The following is an 18349-nucleotide window of genomic DNA, read 5'->3' as shown; positions in this document are numbered from 1 at the left end:
ACATTTAATTGGTTTTGAGAATGTTGAAGTTTTGTGTAGAACTCATTCATATTTACACGCTCTAACCCAAAAACCTTTTGTATGAATATTGGCCATGAAAGCTTATGTGTTAAACTGTATTATACTGTCATTATCTGTATTATACTGTTTTGTTATCTTTATTATACAGTTAATGTTAACTGTTTTATAATGATAACACGATCTGAATTAAAAGATAATTGTTATCTGTAAATGTTATCTGTATTACAATCTGCATAATAGTGTAATCTGTATTGCATCGTCATTATCTGTATTGTCCGGCGAGGTGAGTCGGGTGCGCTGGGTGCGATTGCCAGCGCAAGTGGCAGGAGGGGGGGAGGAGGGGGGGAGGAGGAGGGGGGGAGGAGGAGGGGGGGAGGGGGGGGGGGGGGAGGAGGAGGGGGGGAGGAGGGGGGGCGGAGGAGGAGGGGGGGAGGAGGAGGGGGGGAGGAGGAGGGGGGGAGGAGGGGGGGAGGAGGAGGGGGGGAGGGGGGGGGGAGGAGGAGGGGGGGAGGAGGAGGGGGGAGGAGGGGGGGAGGAGGAGGGGGGGAGGAGGAGGGGGGGGAGGAGGGAGGAGGAGGGGGGAGGGGGGGGAGAGGAGGGGGGGAGGGGAGGGGGGGAGGGGGGGGGAGGAGGAGGGGGGGGAGGGGGGGAGGAGGAGGGGGGGAGGAGGGGGGAGGAGGGGGGAGGGGGAGGAGGAGGGGGGGAGGAGGAGGGGGAGGAGGAGGGGGGGGAGGAGGGGGGGAGGCGAGGAGGAGGGGGGTGAGTGAGGAGGGGGAGGAGGGGGGGAGGAGGAGGGGGGAGGAGGAGGGGGGGTGGGAGGAGGAGGGGGGCGGAGGAGGATGGGGAGGAGGAGGAGGAGGGGGGGGCGAGGAGGTAGGGGGGGAGGAGGGGGGGAGGACTGGGGGAGGAGGAGGGGACGCGAGGAGGGGGTAGGAGGAGGGGAGGAGAGGAGGAGTGAGGGCAGGATGGGGGACGGAGGAGAGGGGGGGGGAGGGGGGGCAGGTAGGGAGGAGGGGGGAGGAGGAGGGGGGTGAGGCGGAGGATGGAGGGAGGGGGAGGAGGAGGGGTGGAGGAGGAGGTGAGGGAGGGAGGAGGGGGATGGAGGAGGGGGGGGAGGAGGAGGAGGAGGAGGGGGGGGAGGAGGAGGGGGGGAGGAGGAGGGGGGGGAGGAGTGGGAGGCGGAGGAGGGTTGAGGAGGGGGGAGGAGGAGGAGGGAGGAGGGGAGGAGGAGGGGGAGTAGGAGGAGGACGGGAGGAGGAGGGGGGAGGAGGAGGGGGGAGGAGGGGGGCGGAGGAGGAGGGGGGGAGGAGGGGGGGAGGAGGGAGGAGGGAGGAGGGGGGAGGAGGAGGAGGGGGGGAGGAGGAGGAGGGAGGAGGGGGAGGAGGAGGGGGGGGGGAGGAGGAGGAGGGAGGAGGGGGGAGGAGGAGGGGGGGAGGAGGGGGGGGAGGAGGGGGGGGCGGAGGAGGAGGGGGGGAGGAGGGGGGAGGAGGAGGAGGAGGAGGAGGGGGGAGGAGGAGGGGGGGAGGAGGAGGAGGGAGGAGGGGGGGAGGAGGAGGGGGGGAGGAGGAGGAGGAGGGAGGAGGGGGGGAGGAGGAGGGGGGGAGGAGGGGGGGCGGAGGAGGAGGGGGGAGGAGGGGGGGAGGAGGAGGAGGGAGGAGGGGGGAGGAGGAGGGGGGGAGGAGGAGGAGGAGGAGGGAGGAGGGGGGGAGGAGGGGGGGAGGAGGAGGGGGGAGGAGGAGGGGGGAGGGGGGGGGAGGAGGAGGGGGGGAGGAGGAGGGGGGGAGGAGGGGGGGCGGAGGAGGAGGGGGAGGAGAGGGGGGGGAGGAGGAGGGGGGGAGGAGGAGGGGGGGAGGAGGGGGGGAGGAGGAGGGGGGAGAGGGGGGGGAGGAGGAGGGGGGGAGGAGGAGGGGGGGAGGAGGGGGGAGGAGGAGGAGGAAGGAGGGGGAGGAGGAGGGGGGGAGGAGGAGGAGGAGGGAGGAGGGGGGGAGGAGGAGGGGGGGAGGAGGGGGGGCGGAGGAGGAGGGGGGGAGGAGGAGGGGGGGAGGAGGAGGGGGGGGAGGAGGGGGGGCGGAGGAGGAGGGGGGGAGGAGGAGGGGGGAGGAGGGGGAGAGGAGGAGGGGGGAGGAGGAGGAGGAGGGGAGGAGGAGGAGGAGGGGAGGAGGAGGGGGGAGGAGGGGGAGAGGAGGAGGGGGGGAGGAGGAGGAGGAGGGGGGAGGAGGGGGTGAGGAGGAGGGGGGGAGGAGGGGGGCGGAGGAGGAGGGGGGGAGGAGGAGGGGGGGGAGGGGGGGGGAGGAGGAGGGGGGGGAGGAGGAGGGGGGAGGAGGGGGGGCGGAGGAGGAGGGGGGAGGAGGGGGGGCGGAGGAGGAGGGGGGAGGAGGAGGGGGGGAGGAGGAGGAGGGAGGAGGGGTGAGGAGGAGGGGGGGAGGAGGAGGAGGAGGGAGGAGGGGGGAGGAGGAGGGGGGGAGGAGGGGGGGCGGAGGAGGAGGGGGGGAGGAGGATGGGGGGAGGAGGATGGGGGGAGGAGGAGGGGGGGAGGAGGAGGAGGGAGGAGGGGGGGAGAAGGAGTGGGGGAGGAGGAGGGGGGGAGGAGGGGGGGCGGAGGAGGAGGGGGGGAGGAGGAGGGGGGGAGGAGGGGGGGCGGAGGAGGAGGGGGGGAGGAGGAGGGGGGGAGGAGGAGGGAGGAGGGGGGAGGAGGAGGGGGGAGGAGGAGGAGGAGGGAGGAGGGGGGGAGGAGGAGGGGGGGAGAGGAGGAGGGGGGGGAGGAGGATGGGGGAGGAGGGGGGGAGGAGGAGGGGGAGAGGAGGAGGAGGGGGGGAGGAGGAGGGGGGGAGGAGGGGGGGAGGAGGAGGGGGGGAGGAGGAGGAGGGGGGAGGAGGGGGGGAGGAGGAGGGGGGGAGGAGGGGGGGAGGAGGAGGGGGAGAGGAGGAGGAGGAGGGGAGGAGGAGGGGGGGAGGAGGGGGGGAGGAGGAGGGGGGAGGAGGAGGAGGGGGGAGGAGGGGGGGAGGAGGAGGGGGGGAGGAGGGGGGGCGGAGGAGGAGGGGGGGAGGAGGAGGGGGGGAGGAGGAGGGGGGGAGGAGGGGGGGAGGAGGAGGGGGGGAGGGGGGGGGAGGAGGAGGGGGGGAGGAGGAGGGGGGAGGAGGGGGGGCGGAGGAGGAGGGGGGAGGAGGGGGGCGGAGGAGGAGGGGGGAGGAGGAGGGGGGGAGGAGGAGGAGGAGGAGGGAGGAGGGGGGGAGGAGGAGGGGGGGGAGGAGGGGGGGCGGAGGAGGAGGGGGGGGGGGGAGGAGGAGGGGGGGAGGAGGAGGGGGGGAGGAGGAGGAGGGAGGAGGGGGGGAGGAGGAGTGGGGGAGGAGGAGGGGGGGAGGAGGAGGGGGGGAGGAGGAGGGGTGAGGAGGGGGGGCGGAGGAGGAGGGGGGGAGGAGGAGGGGGGGAGGAGGGGGGGCGGAGGAGGAGGGGGGGAGGAGGAGGGGGGGAGGAGGAGGGAGGAGGGGGGAGGAGGAGGGGGGGAGGAGGAGGAGGAGGGAGGAGGGGGGGAGGAGGAGGGGGGGAGAGGAGGAGGGGGGGAGGAGGAGGATGGGGGAGGAGGGGGGGAGGAGGAGGGGGAGAGGAGGAGGAGGGGGGGAGGAGGAGGGGGGGAGGAGGGGGGGAGGAGGAGGGGGGAGGAGGAGGAGGGGGGAGGAGGGGGGGAGGAGGAGGGGGGGAGGAGGGGGGGAGGAGGAGGGGGAGAGGAGGAGGAGGAGGGGAGGAGGAGGGGGGGAGGAGGGGGGGAGGAGGAGGGGGAGGGAGGAGGAGGAGGGGGAAGGAGGGGGGGAGGAGGAGGGGGGGAGGAGGAGGGGCGTTTGGCGAGGGGGACTCACGTCCACTTGCTTCTCGAAGCTCTTGATCTTGCGCTTGAGCGACTGCACGAAGGTGATGAAGGTGACGGCGTCCGATGTGCTCGCCGTGTCCACCGAGTGCTGCTCCAGCTCCTGCCGCGACTGCACCACGGACGCCCGCGACAACCGGCAGCATTCTCAACATCGTCGTCGTCGTCGTTAACATCGTTAAAATCAGCGTCAACATCGGCGTCATTACCAAACTCGTGAACATCGGCATCACCGTTTGTAGCACGGCACGCTAAGCACTACACCGCCACCGCCCATAACCACTACAAAGACAAAGATCCCCCAGAATAGCCTTCACCAGACTGTTGAAGCAAGTGCTTTTGGCAAGCACCTATGAAGGCCAGCATGGCACACGAGGGAGTGGTTGGGAGGCTGAGTCGACCTAGGGGAGGTCCAGCACCCATTCAAATATTCGTCCTGAGCGGGTATTGAACTCGGATGGCTGGGTTTGTAGTACTAGACTAACCACTACACTACCGCTGCCCATAACCACTACAAAGACAAGATTCTCTGTATAGACTTTACATATTGTTGGGGCAAGTGCTTTTAGCAAGCACCTATGAAGGCCAGCACAGTACACGAGGGGGTGGGTTGCCAGCACCACGCCCGGCTGCCTTTGTCTCTCTAGTTGCAATGTTCAAAACATGGCACCAGGTACTCATTTGAGGCTGAGTCGACCAAGGAGAGGCCCAGTACCAGTTCAGATAATCGTCACCGGGTTCGTAGCGCGGTGCGCTAACCACCACGCCACCGCTCATGCGCTCACGCGGGCAGACACGAGCACACAGACTGGATCGTCGACATCACCTTAGAGATGTTGGTGTGGAAGTCCTGCATGAAGAGACCCAGGTGGTGCCCGAACTTGCTCAGCACCTCCTTGTGCCACGAGTCGTACTTGAGGTTCACCTTGGCCTGCACCTGCGGGGCAGCGCAGACGCGAGCGGACAGCGGCGTCGGCGGCGGTGGCGGCAGTGCCCCCGAGCGCAGAGCGCCAGGGTGGAGGTGCGGCCGTGGCATCGCTCGCTCGTGCCACGGCTGGCGGGAGGGCCTCCGCTAGAGGGGGCTCCAGAGGGCTGCCACAGTGGCTGGAGATGTTGACTACCTCGCCTGGTATACTGTAGGTTGTGGGTTCAATCCCGACCCTGATGCCTGCTGTATATTTGGAGTTTGCGTGTCTCTTTCCCGTGGTCGCGTGGTTTTTTCTCTTGGTCCTCCGGTTTTTGCCTCCACATTTAGAATCACGCGTTTAGAGTGTTTGGCTGGCATAAATTTGCACATGATGATAAAAAAAACATTTTGTTGAGCTATCATTTGTGGCCAGGTCGCTTCTGAAACGGAGCTATACAGATCAGTGGGCTTTACCTGGGAAAATAAAAAAATTGTTTCGTTTTAGTTTCGAGGCTCCTGTAGAGGGTCCGGCCGGGATGTTAACAGGAGATGCCGACGCTGTCGCCCGCGTGTGACCCCAACGGAGCGACTTGAAAATGCAAACAAACGTTCGTATCGTGATGCTTGCCCAACAGCGGTTACACTGCGTGCGTTGCTTTGCTTGCGTATTGTTTGTCGCTCTGACTTTCTGGCCCGCCCCTAACTGGACGTCTGTATTCCTTCAGGATAAATAAAGATTCTGATTCCGCAAGAATGTGGGGCCTGCCTTCAAGAGCCTGATGGTTCAGGACCGCCACTGCCCACCTCGTACGTATGGATGTTGAACTTCTTTCGCACCGCACGTAGCCAACCGCGCTAAACGGACGTGCGGAGGAAGGACAACAATCTAAACACACTAAAAAGCGGTTTGAAAAAAAATGAGCATCTGGCCTCGAGAGGTTTGAGGGAGGGAGGTAGCGGGAGTGAGTGGGTGAGTGAGTGGGTGAGTGAGCGAGTGGGTGAGTGAGTGAGTGGGTGAGTGAGTGGGTGAGTGAGTGGGTGAGTGGGTGAGTGAGTGGGTGAGTGAGTGGGTGGGTGAGTGAGCGAGTGGGTGAGTGAGTGAGTGGGTGGTGAGTGGGTGAGTGAGTGGGTGAGTGGGTGAGTGAGTGGGTGAGTGAGTGAGTGGGTGAGTGAGTGAGTGGGTGAGTGAGTGGGTGAGTGAGTGAGTGGGTGAGTGAGTGGGTGAGTGAGGGGGTGAGTGGGTGAGTGAGTGGGTGAGGAGGGGTGGGTGAGTGAGTGGGTGAGTGAGTGAGTGGGTGAGTGAGTGGGTGAGTGAGCGAGTGGGTGAGTGAGTGGGTGGGTGAGTGGGTGAGTGAGTGGGTGAGTGAGGGGTGAGTGAGCGAGTGGGTGAGTGAGTGGGTGGGTGAGTGGGTGGTGAATGGGTGAGTGAGTGAGTGGGGAGTGATGAGTGAGTGGGTGAGTGAGTGGGTGAGTGAGTGGGTGAGTGGGTGAGTGAGTGGGTGAGTGAGTGGGTGGGTGAGTGAGTGGGTGAGTGGGGTGAGTGGGGTGAGTGAGTGAGTGAGTGGGTGAGTGAGTGGGTGAGTGAGTGGGTGAGTGAGTGGTGTGAGTGTGTGGAGTGGGTGAGTGAGTGAGTGGTGAGTGAGTGATGATGAGTGGGTGAGTGAGTGGGTGAGTGAGTGGGTGAGTGAGTGTGTGAGTGTGTGAGTGGGTGAGTGAGTGAGTGGGTGAGTGAGTGAGTGAGTGGGTGAGTGAGTGGGGTGAGTGGGTGAGTGGGTGAGTGAGTGGGTGAGTGAGTGGGTGAGTGGGTGAGTGAGTGGGTGAGTGAGTGGGTGAGTGGGTGAGTGAGTGAGTGAGTGGGTGAGTGAGTGGGTGAGTGAGTGAGTGAGTAGGTGAGTGGGTGAGTGAGTGGGTGAGTGAGTGGGTGAGTGAGTGGGAGAGAGGAAGCAAGAGAGAGGGAGCGGGAGAAAGGGAGAAGAATTTCGCTACTCTCAGTTGACGGGGAGTGGGGGGGGTATTCAATTTTTTTTGACGCGTTGGGCTACAAAGGGGGTCTCTGCTCGCTCGGTGTGGTGCGACTGACGGACGGGATTTAGTGAGGCGTTTTTGAGGGTGTGTGTTTTTTGTTGTGTCTGTGAACACAGTGGTACACAATGGGATTCATATTACACGGAAAAAAGGTGTAACTGTGTTGTATTTCTTGTATTAAGCAAAACAAAAAAGGCCATAAACGCCACAAACGAAACAGCAAAATAACGACACGATGAAGGAAGCAAAGAGACGAATATTTTTTCTTTTGATCAAAAAAATAAAAGAGATGGGGAGGGAGGGAGATGTGAGTGGGAGGGAGGGGGAGGGAGAGGGAGGGAGGGGGGGAGGAAGAAAGGAAGGGGTGGGGAGGGAGGGGGCAGGGAGGGAGGGGGGAGGGAGCTCCCCACCTTCCCGTAGTCGACGACGACGGGACCGAACTCCTTGTGCGTCTCGGCGTTGTCGAAAGTGAGTCGGGACTTGCGCATCTGGTTGAGCACGGCCTGCCAGCGCGTCAGGTTCTCCCCGAGCCTGCCGTACACGTGCTCCTGCTGCATGTCCCACAGGTTCTGGTAGCGCAGCCACTCCTGGGGGGGGGGGGGGGGGGAAGGGCGACAAGAGGCGGTCGTCGTCCTGTTATTATAATAATACAAATGTTTAGTACTTTAGTACCATCGTTCGTAATCTAAAAATAAACTATTTTTTATCTGACCAGGTAAGGCCCACTGAGCTGTGTAGCTCTTTTTCAGAAGTGACCTGGCCACAAATGATAGCTCAACGAAGCGGTTTATCATCACGTGGAAGCTTATAGCAGCCAAATACTCTCAATGCGTGTTAATAAATGTGGAGTGGAAAACCGGAGGAGCCGGAGAAAAATCCACGCGACCACGGGGAGAGAGACCCTGACAGGCGTCAGAGTCAGGATCGAACCCACGACCTCCTGAATACCCGGCGAGGGAGACGACATCTCGCCACGGTGGTGCCCCGACAACCGTGGAGGAGCCACAGACGAGCTGCCAGCAGCCCAACGTTGAGGCGGCGCGACCATCAATTTCCCCGAGCTCTGCAGTCCTCTCTCTATATATAAAGATGCTTTCAGCCAATGAATAAGGCGTTTATACACGCGGGCCGACCTCCTTGTTCACTCACGTGGGAAGTGGCAATGCCACCCCCACACTCCCCGCCGCCCCGCCCACCAACCCACCTCCACACTCCCCGCCGCTCCGCCCACCAACCCACCTCCACGTAGGCCTCGACGAGCCGCATGAGCGTCTGCACGGCCTGCTGTGCGCACTCGCGCGCCGCGTTGCCGCTCGGCATCTTGGTGTGGAGGTTGCGGTAGAAGCGCTCCTCCTCCGTCAGCTCGTAGTGCACGCCCACCTGCGCACCGCGGTGAGGGTTACAGGTGAGGGTTACGGATGAGAGGGTTATACAGCAGGCCATACTTTCCCACCTGATGACAGACGCTTTTGTTGTGCCCGAAAAGTCGTGATTTATTTTATTTTATTTTTATACCTACGTGACTTTACCGAAAAAACCAAAGATTACGGGTGAGGGTTTGGGGTGAGGGTGAGGAGTGGATTGGGGACCAAAAGGCCTGTAGGCCTGCAAGGCCTCGTCAAGGCTCTCGCTCCGCTCTGGTTCTCTACACCGGGTGAACTACTTCGTTACCGCTCCGTTCGAGTTCCGGCAAAACACCTCGCCGCAATAGTGAAATGTGAACTGCCTCGCCTGGTCTACAGGAGGCCGTGGGTTCGATCCCAACCCTGACGCCTGCTGCTGCTGTATATTTGGAATTTGCATGATCTCTCCGTGGTCGCGTGGATTTTTCTCCAGGCTCCCCTGTTTTTCCTCCACATTTAGAATCAACATCACGCGTTTAGAGTATTTTGCTGAAATGAATTTGATAAGCCACTTGCGATAGCCAGGTCGCTCCTGAAAAACCGCTACGTAGCTCAGTGGGCCCTTACCCGGTAAAATAAATAAAAGAGTTTCTAGTTTCGTTTAACGGTGGCGGCGCTGGCTCGGCGGGGTTTGGTGCGGCCCGCGAGCACCTGGTAGCGCTGGCTCTGGATGCGTGGCAGCGCGACGGTGACGCTCTCCCAAGCGTGCAGCTCCGCTTGCAGGTGCACCCGGCACGCCTCGAGGTGCGGCTCCACGTGGATCAGTTGGTTCGTGATGCGGAACTCCAGCACGATGGGCTGCGTGGGAAACGAGGAGGAGGATGGAGGAGACGGTGGAGATGGAGGAGGAGATGGAGGTGGAGACGGAGGAGGAGGGAGTGGGAGTCACGGAGGTGCTCGGACGCCAATGAAGATTCCCTTTCTTATTCTTCTTTCATCTGTAATCCACTCGTGCTGTCGACATCGCAGCCAGAGAGGCGACGCTCTCTCTCTGCGAGCGACGCCACTTCCTGTGCGGCACCTCACCCTGATGCGTGGCTCCCCGCCCGGCTTGTGACCCCCCTGGGGCCCGTCCGTGTCCATGTCCCCCTTGGCGTCGCTCTGGCCCAGCAGCGCTTGCGTCCACGCGCCCAGCCCCGCCTCCAGACGGGCGCCCAAGATGTTCTCAATCTGGGAGGAGGACACGCGGGAGGGTGCGGGAGGGGAGGGTGCGGGGGAAGCCGATGAGGAACGCGACTGATTCTCCACGCCGGCGATTCCACGAACCGTCCCGGCTCAGGGTCGCGAGGCGACCCCAGAGTTGGTGATCTCGCGTCCCAGTGTTGCCATCTCGTACACGACGACGATGACAATGGTGATCAATAATAGACTATGACAATGATAATGGTGATCAATAATAGACTATGACAATGATCATCAATCATACACGATGAAAATGGTGATCAATCATGCACGACGATGATTACAATGATGGTCATCGTACATGATGACGATCTATGGTACACGACTACAAAGGTGATCAATTGTACCCAACAATGATGACAATGATCAACCCGATACGAAGACGATGACAGTGGTGATGAATCGTACGCGGCGTGCTACGAAGAGGGGCCATTGCCCGAAATGTCACCAATTACATATTGTTCATTTTTAATGGCCACACACACACACACAGTGTTATCACTGGGAGAAGAGACGACGGGAGATAATGTACCGCGATACTCATACCCTTTGGTTTTTTTTGTAAAGTCACGTAGGTAAAAAATAAAACAAAATAAATGAAAACAACTAAATTAAATCACGACGTTTCGGGCGCAACACACGCGTCCGTTATCAGGTGGGAAAGCGTGGCCTACTGCTGATGCAGACTTTACCGAAAAAAACAAAGAGTATGAATCCTTGCAGTCACGAAAGCTTCAAATCTAGAATGAATGTACCGCGAGTCTACCGATGGGATTCGATCGCTCGTGAATGTCGAGGACTAGGAGGAAGGAGGCACCTCAATGTCCAGCTTGTGCACCCAGATGGAGAGGTTGGAGTAGGAGTGGAGGTTGAGGTCGTCCACGGCCTTCTGCACGCGGCTCAGGATCTCGAGGAAGGTGCGGTGCTCGTGCACGCACGTCTCCAGCGACCGCACCTCCAGGTCGATCTTCTCCTCGATGATCAGGAGGTCGTCGACCTGCGGTCGCGTTCGCACCGCGGTGCGGGGAGGCCGGCGGTCAACTCGGGCTGCCCTCCAGCCAGATTCTCTCAGCCGGTGATTGCCTTAGATTGTCCCATCAGTCGAGAGACCCCGTTAGAGACCGGTCTGTCAGTCCATTGTCTATAGACCCAGTCAAAGACCAATGTGGCAGTCCATTGTCTAGAGACCCTATCAAGAGATCAGTCTGTCAGTCTATTGTCAGAGACCCAGTCAAAGACCAATGTGGCAGTCCATTGTCTAGAGACCCTATCAAGAGATCAGTCTGTCAGTCCATTGTCTATAGACCCAGTCAAAGACCAATGTGGCAGTCCATTGTCTATAGACCCTATCAAGAGACCAGTCTGTCAGTCCATTGTCTATAGACCCAGTCAAAGACCAATGTGGCAGTCCATTGTCTAGAGACCCTATCAAGAGATCAGTCTGTCAGTCTATTGTCAGAGACCCAGTCAAAGACCAATCTGTCAGTCTATCGTCTAGTGACCACCAGTGTGGCAGCTCTTTGTGCGAGCTCATTGGAGTCTGGCCTATTATCTAAGAGCTCATTACACATACAACACACAGACAGCACCTTCCCCAAAGGACTATACAGACAACTGGGGAATATTTCCCTTTGTGTTTGCATGTGGATGTACACGTACACAGAGAATGCTCACACACACAGAGGCAATGTTCCTCTGCTTATCCCTAGAGCGGTGGCTCTAAACCTGGGGTGCACGCACCCCCAGGGGGTGCGTCTGGTGGTAGCGAGACATGGGCAGATTTTTTTAGAGAGACATGGGCAGATTTTTTTAGAGAAACATGGGCAGATTTTTTTAGAGAGACATGGGCAGATTTTTTTAGAAAGTAAATCATCGAAGCGCAGTGTGCTAACCACTGTGCCACTGCTCCCCAATACATGCAGCCACGCACAGATAAATAAATACACACACACAATCACAGCGCGGGGTCCCTAACCACTGCGCCCCCACTCCCCCCCTACCCCGCACGAGCAGAGATCACGGCGCGGCCCGCCCGCCCGCCCGCCCATCCACCCGCCCGCCCGCCCGCCCGCCCGAACCTTCTCCTGGAAGTTGAGGATGGTCTCGGCGAGGCGCTGCACGTAGGGGTCCAGCTTGTAGGACTCCCACACGAGGCCGATACCCTCGGCCACGAGCGCCTGCACCTCGCGCTTGAGGCCCGCCACGAGCATCGCGATGCTCTGGCGCTCCTCGACGCGCTCGCACGTGCGCTCGTAGGTGCGCACGCTGTCGATGAGCGATATGGCGAAGGGGTACAGCTGGTTGGCCTGGTGCGCCTTGTTCACGATGCCGAGCGGCACGCGGAAGCCCAGCCACTTGAGGTTGCGCACCTCCTTGGACAGCGTGATGATCTCGGGCAGGAAGTTCACCTGCGACCGGGACACCCGCGCGAGATCAAGCCGTTAGGTACGGCGGGGGGCGATCGATCGGGGGTGGGGGAGTGCCTGCGGGTGGCGGTAGGGCAAGCGGGATGCCGACATCGTGCGAGTGTGGCCGACACACCCGCAGCAGGCAGTCAGTTCAGGCTCAGGTGACCCGAGGCACAGGACCGGTTGCGATGTTCGTGGCTGATGTTGGCCTTGAGCGCAGCGTGCTAAACGCTGCGCTACTACCTCCCAATACACTACCACATACAGACACACACACATAGTCCCTCACACGTACGCTCACACGCACAAACGTATGCACATAGACACACACAATGTATGTATGTATGTAGAACTTCTTTCACACCGTATGTAGCAAACCGTGCACACACATGCCCACTCACGTACACACGCACATGCACACTCACGTACACACAAAGACAAAGATCCCCCGTATAGCCTGAACAGACCATCGGGGCAAGTGCTGTTAGTGAGCACCTCTTAAGGCCGGCACGGCACACGAGGTGGTGGGTGGCCAACACCATGCCCGGCCGCCTTTGTCTCCCAAGTGGCGATGTTTACACACCACACAAGGTACTCATTTGAGGCTGAGTCGACCTAGGGGAGGCTCAGGATAATCGTCACTGGTGTTGGTGACTGTGAGCGGGAATCGAAATTGGCTCGCTTGGTTCGTAGCCGCTACACACACAAGCAGACTCCACAACGACAGCAACCATCACAGGACCGGTTCAGATAATCATCACCGGTGTTGGCCGTGAGCGGGAATCGAACTCGGGTCATTAGGTTCGTAGTGCAGCGTAGCACTAACCGCTACACCACCGCTCCCCACGGACACACGTACGCACGTACACACATACACACGTACACAATATACACACGCACACACGCACACACGCACACACGTACACACGTACACACGCACACAATATACACACATACACACGCACACACGTACACACGTACACACGTACACACATACACACGCACACACGTACACAATATACACACGTACACACATACACACGCACACACCTGCACACACGTACACACATACACATGCACACACATGTACACACGCACACACGTACACAATATACACACGTACACACGCACACACGTACACACATACACACATACACACGTACACACGCACACATGTACACACATACACACATACCCACGCACACGTACGCACGCACACGTTCACGTGCCCACGCGGCGCACCTTGAGGCGCAGCACGGTGCCGGCGCGCGTGCGCGAGCGCGTGCTCTCGATGGCGAAGATGCGGCCGCACACGCCGAGGTTGCGCTGCTGCGCCTTGCGCGCCCAATCCTCGAAGATGTCGGCCGTGCTCAGCTTGGCGCGGAACGAGTCGCCGTCCTGCTTCAGCTTCTGGCCCTCCACGTGGTTCTCCCAGCCCTTGCCCAGCACGTCCTCCACGCGCTTCATGTACGCCGTGAGCTGCCGGTCGATCTGCTTCGCCCAGATGATGGAGCCCGACACGGGCGGGAGGTCGCGCACGTGGCTCATGCGGCACGCCTGGCTCTGCGGGTATTGCACTGTGCCGGAGGAAGGGGGGGGGGGGGGACGACAAACAATGAACGTAACGTTATAATTAAACTAAAAACTTAACGAAAAACTAAACTATTTTTATTTCACCAGGTAAGGGCCCGCTGAGCTGTACAGCTCTTTTTTCGGAAGCGACCACAAATGACAGCTCGACGAAGTGGCTCATCATCACGTGGACACTTACAGCAGACAAATTACTCGGTGCCATGTTCACGTTGTGCACGCGGGGTGCCAATTTCGGCCAATCCGAGCGCTCATAAGTGGGGCTGAGTCACGCCCCCAGTGACGTCCTTGTGAACGTTTAGACCTCGACAGCCTTTGTTGACATCACGATTTCTGTTTTGGCAGTGGAAACAGCTCTCTCACAGACTTATAAGATAATTCGATTAACAGTTATTTCGGCAGCTTTCGTTAACCGAGGGACTGCTGTAGTTTAATTCCATCTTTTTCGGATAAATCCAAAAACCGCGCGACGCCGTCCCCGTGCGACGGCTCACCCTTGAACTTGTCGTGCAGGGCCTCGATGTCGTCCTTGACGCGCTGGATGAGCTGCGTCTGGTACTCGCGGATGGCCCCGCGGATGTGCGGGCGCACGAAGAGCGCGTTGAAGCGCGAGAAGATGCGGAACATCTCGTTGGCGTTCTTGGCCGTGCCCAGCTGGTCGCGCAGACGCGCCGTGATGCGCGTCTCCACGCGGTCGATGCGCTCCTCGTAGCGCTTGATGGCCGCCTCCCACGCCTCCGAGCCCTCCTTGGACACGTCCAGCCCGTCCACCTCCTTCACGTTCTCGTAGGCCAGGTTCACCTCCTCGATGGCGCTCGTGTCGGCCGCGTCGAACAGCGCCTCGCCCGCCTTCGGGTCCGCCGGCTCGGCCGCCTCGGGGCCGGGCGGCTGCTGCTGCTGCTGCTGCTGCGACGGTGGCGGCGGCTGAGACATGGTGGGCGCCATCTGGCGGGGAGCACGGAGGGGTTGGGTGGCGTCGTCGTCAACATCACCATCATTGACACCATGATCACCATCATTGACACCACCACCACCATAAATGAATTCATGACCATGATCGTCATGATCATCATCATCATCATCACCACCACCACCATTCCCCACTAAGTGGTGGTGACGTCACCACGGCGCTTGTATCAGGCTATGGGCACGCTGAGGCCATCACCACCACCACCATCACCACCACCACTATCACCACCACCACCACCATCACCACCACCATCACCACCACCACCATCACCACCACCATCACCACCACCATCACCAACACCACCACCACCATCACCACCACCACCACCATCACCACCACCACCATCACCACCACCATCACCACCACCATCACCACCACCATCACCAACACCACCACCACCATCACCACCACCACCATCACCACCACCACCATCACCACCACCATCACCACCACCATCACCACCACCACCACTATCACCACCACCACCACCATCACCACCACCATCACCACCACCACCACCACCATCACCACCACCATCACCACCACCATCACCAACACCACCACCACCACCATCACCACCACCACCATCACCACCACCATCACCACCACCACCACCACCATCACCACCACCACCATCACCACCACCATCACCACCACCACCATCACCACCACCACCACCATCACCACCACCACCACTATCACCACCACCACCACCACCATCACCACCACCATCACCACCACCATCACCACCACCACCACCATCACCACCACCATCACCACCACCATCACCAACACCACCATCACCACCACCATCACCACCACCACCACCATCACCACCACCACCATCACCACCACCATCACCACCACCACCATCACCACCACCATCACCATCACCACCACCACCATCACCACCACCACCATTGACATCAAGACCACCATTGTCTATTTTAAGGTTTGTGTATGTGTACAGTACAGTACTGTACACGAGAATATTTCTGTTAATTCCATACATTTTACCCTATAGACAAAATGAATCTTATTTTACGTGATAAATATATCCTGCTTAATGTGTTGGGTCGATGTAGGGTAACATAAAACAACAGCAGGGGGTGGGTGTCGTCTTGCGGACCGTGAACCAAACCGCGAGTTTTCCCACTGATGCCTTTAGAGTTGGCGAATCGTGGATTTGCCGACTGCGACTATTTTCAAGAACCTAACCCCCTGCGATGGGCAAGGTTTTTTGGTGGATAAGAGTCCAACGAATTTCGCCCAAAAATAAAAGTTAACGAATAAATCGACACAAATCCGTGTATCTGTGAGTCCACCTTCTGCCCGCCTGCGCTTCTGCGTCCGCGCGTCACCTGGGGGCGCAGCACGCGGACGATGACGGCGCGCAGCTGCTCGTGGTGGCGACGGAACTTGCGCATCTGCTCGAGGCGCGCCTGCAGCTTCTTGTGCGCGGGGCCGATGCGCCACACCATCTTGAGGTTCTCCTCGCGCTTGCGCTTGACGAGGTCGCGCAGCAGCACCTGCAGCTTCTCGTACTCGTCGTCCCACGCCTGGAACACTTCGAAGCACGCCACCATCACCTGCGCCACGACACGGAGCGCCACCGTCACCGTCGCTCGCGCCGCGACACAGAGCGGCACGCCACCGTCACCATTCGCTCCTCCCTCGGCTTCTGTTTCGGCTCGCGAGTAGTGATCCAGTGGCGTGGTAGAACTATGCTCCGATTAGCTGGGGTGATAAAGGTTGTGGGTGTTAGCTGGGCTCTGATCGGTTTGTTCCTATCCCTCTCTACCCACCAGCACAACGTACGGCCTCTTTGGTGCCAGACCGGCGATTCTCTCCCCCCGAACCGCCGGCGACCGCGACACCGGCGCAATTCCACCCCCCCCCCCCCGCCGATCGATGGGGCACTCACCTTCTCGAACTCCTCGTAGGAGATGTGCATGAGCTTGCGCGTGCCCAGCACCTTGAGCAGCTGCGCGCTGAGGTCACGCGAGATTGCCTCGACCAGCCGCAGGGCGCGCTGGATCGGGTACTTGGTGTTGCGGATCTTGCGCAGGTGGGTGAAGATGGCAAGCAGCGCCACGCGGATGCGGTCGAGCTCCGTGGCCGACAGGAGGTCGTTGAGCGGGAAGTCCTTCATGAGCGGGTTGTAGTCGTTCACCGTTTCCAGGGCCTGCTTCAGGCCTGGCGGGCGGTGGGGGGGGTCGTGGGTCGCGGTGGAATGGGGGTGGGGGGGGTGGGGATGGTGGGGGGGTGGGGGTAGTGGGGGCGGTGGGGGGTGGTGGGAGCGGGTAGGGACGGAGAGACAGGAACGAGACGGATGGCAGAGCACAGAGCAAGAGTGACGGGACAAGCTCCACGTGAACGGCAGGGTTTCAAACCGCAGTCCCCGTCGTGACCACCCCGACGGCGGGGGACACGGACCGCAACTGGTCCGTTTCTCGAGGCCGGTAGAGCTCAGCGGAAACCAGGCCGATTTGAGTAAAGCAGGGAGAGAGCAATCGAGCGGGCGAGCGAGCGAGCAGGCGAGGGAATGAGAGAACCGGTGAGTTAGTGCGTGAGCGAGCGAGTGGGTGACACGAGTGAGTGTGAGTGAGCAAGTGAGTAATTTGGGTGAGTGACGGGAGTGCGCGTGTGAGATGCGCAGTAAACATTCAACGTTGGCCCAACGTTGCAACGTGATTGTAACCGTTGAACTACTTTTGGCCCAGGAAGGGAGCGAGTGAATGACAGAGTGAGGGAGGGAGGGAGCGAGTGAGGGAGCGAGTGAGGGAGCGAGTGAGGGAGCGAGTGAGGGAGCGAGTGAGGGAGGGAGTGAGTGAGGGAGCGAGTGAGGGAGGGAGGGAGCGAGTGAATGACCGAGGGGGCGAGAGAGGGAGAGAGCGTACCGGTGTCGGTGTCGAAGCTGACGGTGGCGTGGAAGCGCTTGCCGTGCTTGAGGATGTCGAGTGTGAGCAGCACCTCGGGGCTCTCGCGCTTCTCCTGGATGCGGTAGAGCGCCCGCTCCAGGTTCAGCCAGAAGCTGATCTCCTGCAGCGCCGTGCCTGACGCCGGGTCGCGGTCCAGCTTTGTCACCTGCAGTGGCGGCAATCAAAGTCAATTCTCCGCGGTTGATTTCTGTGTAAACCGGCTGAGAGAGAACTCCGGAAGGCCCCAATTGCAAGAGTAGCTCGGGTTTTTGAAAACGACAACGGCAGTAAAATGAAAACTGAGAACGAACAGCGAAGCAAAGAGACAAGCGAATAGAAATCGGGGACTAAGCAAACTGCAAATTTGTATCAATTGTGCTATGTGAGGAAAACCGTTTTCTGGCTGGATGACCTGGGTGGATTCCTGTCTGGCTGGGTGACGTGCGTTGGGGACGTCACCCGATTGCCACAGCGTTGAGCCGGGTTTGTGCGTCGTGCTGACGTCGCTGTGACATCACAATAACTTCACCCCTCCTTCACGCTGTCATATCATCATCCTCTCATACTCCCCTACTAACTTAGAACAGAGGAGAAAGGTGATGACGTCATTCTCGCGAGGCTACTCGGCGGCGCCATTCGTCGTCAGCGGCGGCTGAACGCCGAAGGAGGTGGGATTGTCGCGACGCTGGCGAGACTCCACGCGTTGTACGTGAGAGGCCGTGGCCCGGGAGCGCTCGCTCAGCCCGTCGCCAATCCCCCCACCCACCCGCCGGGCGCACGCCGCGGATTTCGCCACTCGGCACCTTAGCGGCCGGCGAAGCCTCCAACGGGACCGCGTCGATCCTCACCTTCTGGATCTCGCGGATCCAGCGGTTGACGCCGGACTGCAGCTGGTTGAGGTACGTGGCGTCCTCCACTCGCTCCCCAAAGTCCGACACCTGGCGGGAGCGAGACGGTTCGAGGAGGCGTTCAGGTCGACCGCGTTGTTTTTATTTGTTATCATTATTTCCGAAGGCTTACGTTGGCGACGCGGGGTGACCACGGGGAAGAAGGGGAGGGG

The 18349-nt window shown here is 60.3% G+C and overlaps 1 protein-coding gene across 1 annotated transcript in view; it reads right to left on the bottom strand.

Annotated features, from left to right (window-relative positions):
• The window catches only part of LOC133342225 (cytoplasmic dynein 1 heavy chain 1-like), a 130610-nt gene that overhangs the window by 91268 nt on the left and 20993 nt on the right, over positions 1-18349 (bottom strand). Inside the window, 14 exon segments of the mRNA XM_061551231.1 lie at positions 3876-3995; positions 4710-4820; positions 7226-7402; positions 8055-8195; positions 8870-9016; positions 9245-9388; positions 10218-10397; positions 11479-11808; positions 13051-13385; positions 13893-14343; positions 15730-15957; positions 16293-16564; positions 17269-17455; positions 18138-18227. Coding sequence (XP_061407215.1) covers positions 3876-3995; positions 4710-4820; positions 7226-7402; positions 8055-8195; positions 8870-9016; positions 9245-9388; positions 10218-10397; positions 11479-11808; positions 13051-13385; positions 13893-14343; positions 15730-15957; positions 16293-16564; positions 17269-17455; positions 18138-18227 — 2913 coding nt within the window.

This window comes from Lethenteron reissneri, chromosome 14 (genome assembly GCF_015708825.2).
Source record: "Lethenteron reissneri isolate LAM-NWPU_2019-01 chromosome 14, ASM1570882v1, whole genome shotgun sequence".
Taxonomy (NCBI): domain Eukaryota; kingdom Metazoa; phylum Chordata; class Hyperoartia; order Petromyzontiformes; family Petromyzontidae; genus Lethenteron; species Lethenteron reissneri.
This window is presented reverse-complemented; position numbering and strand designations above follow the sequence as displayed.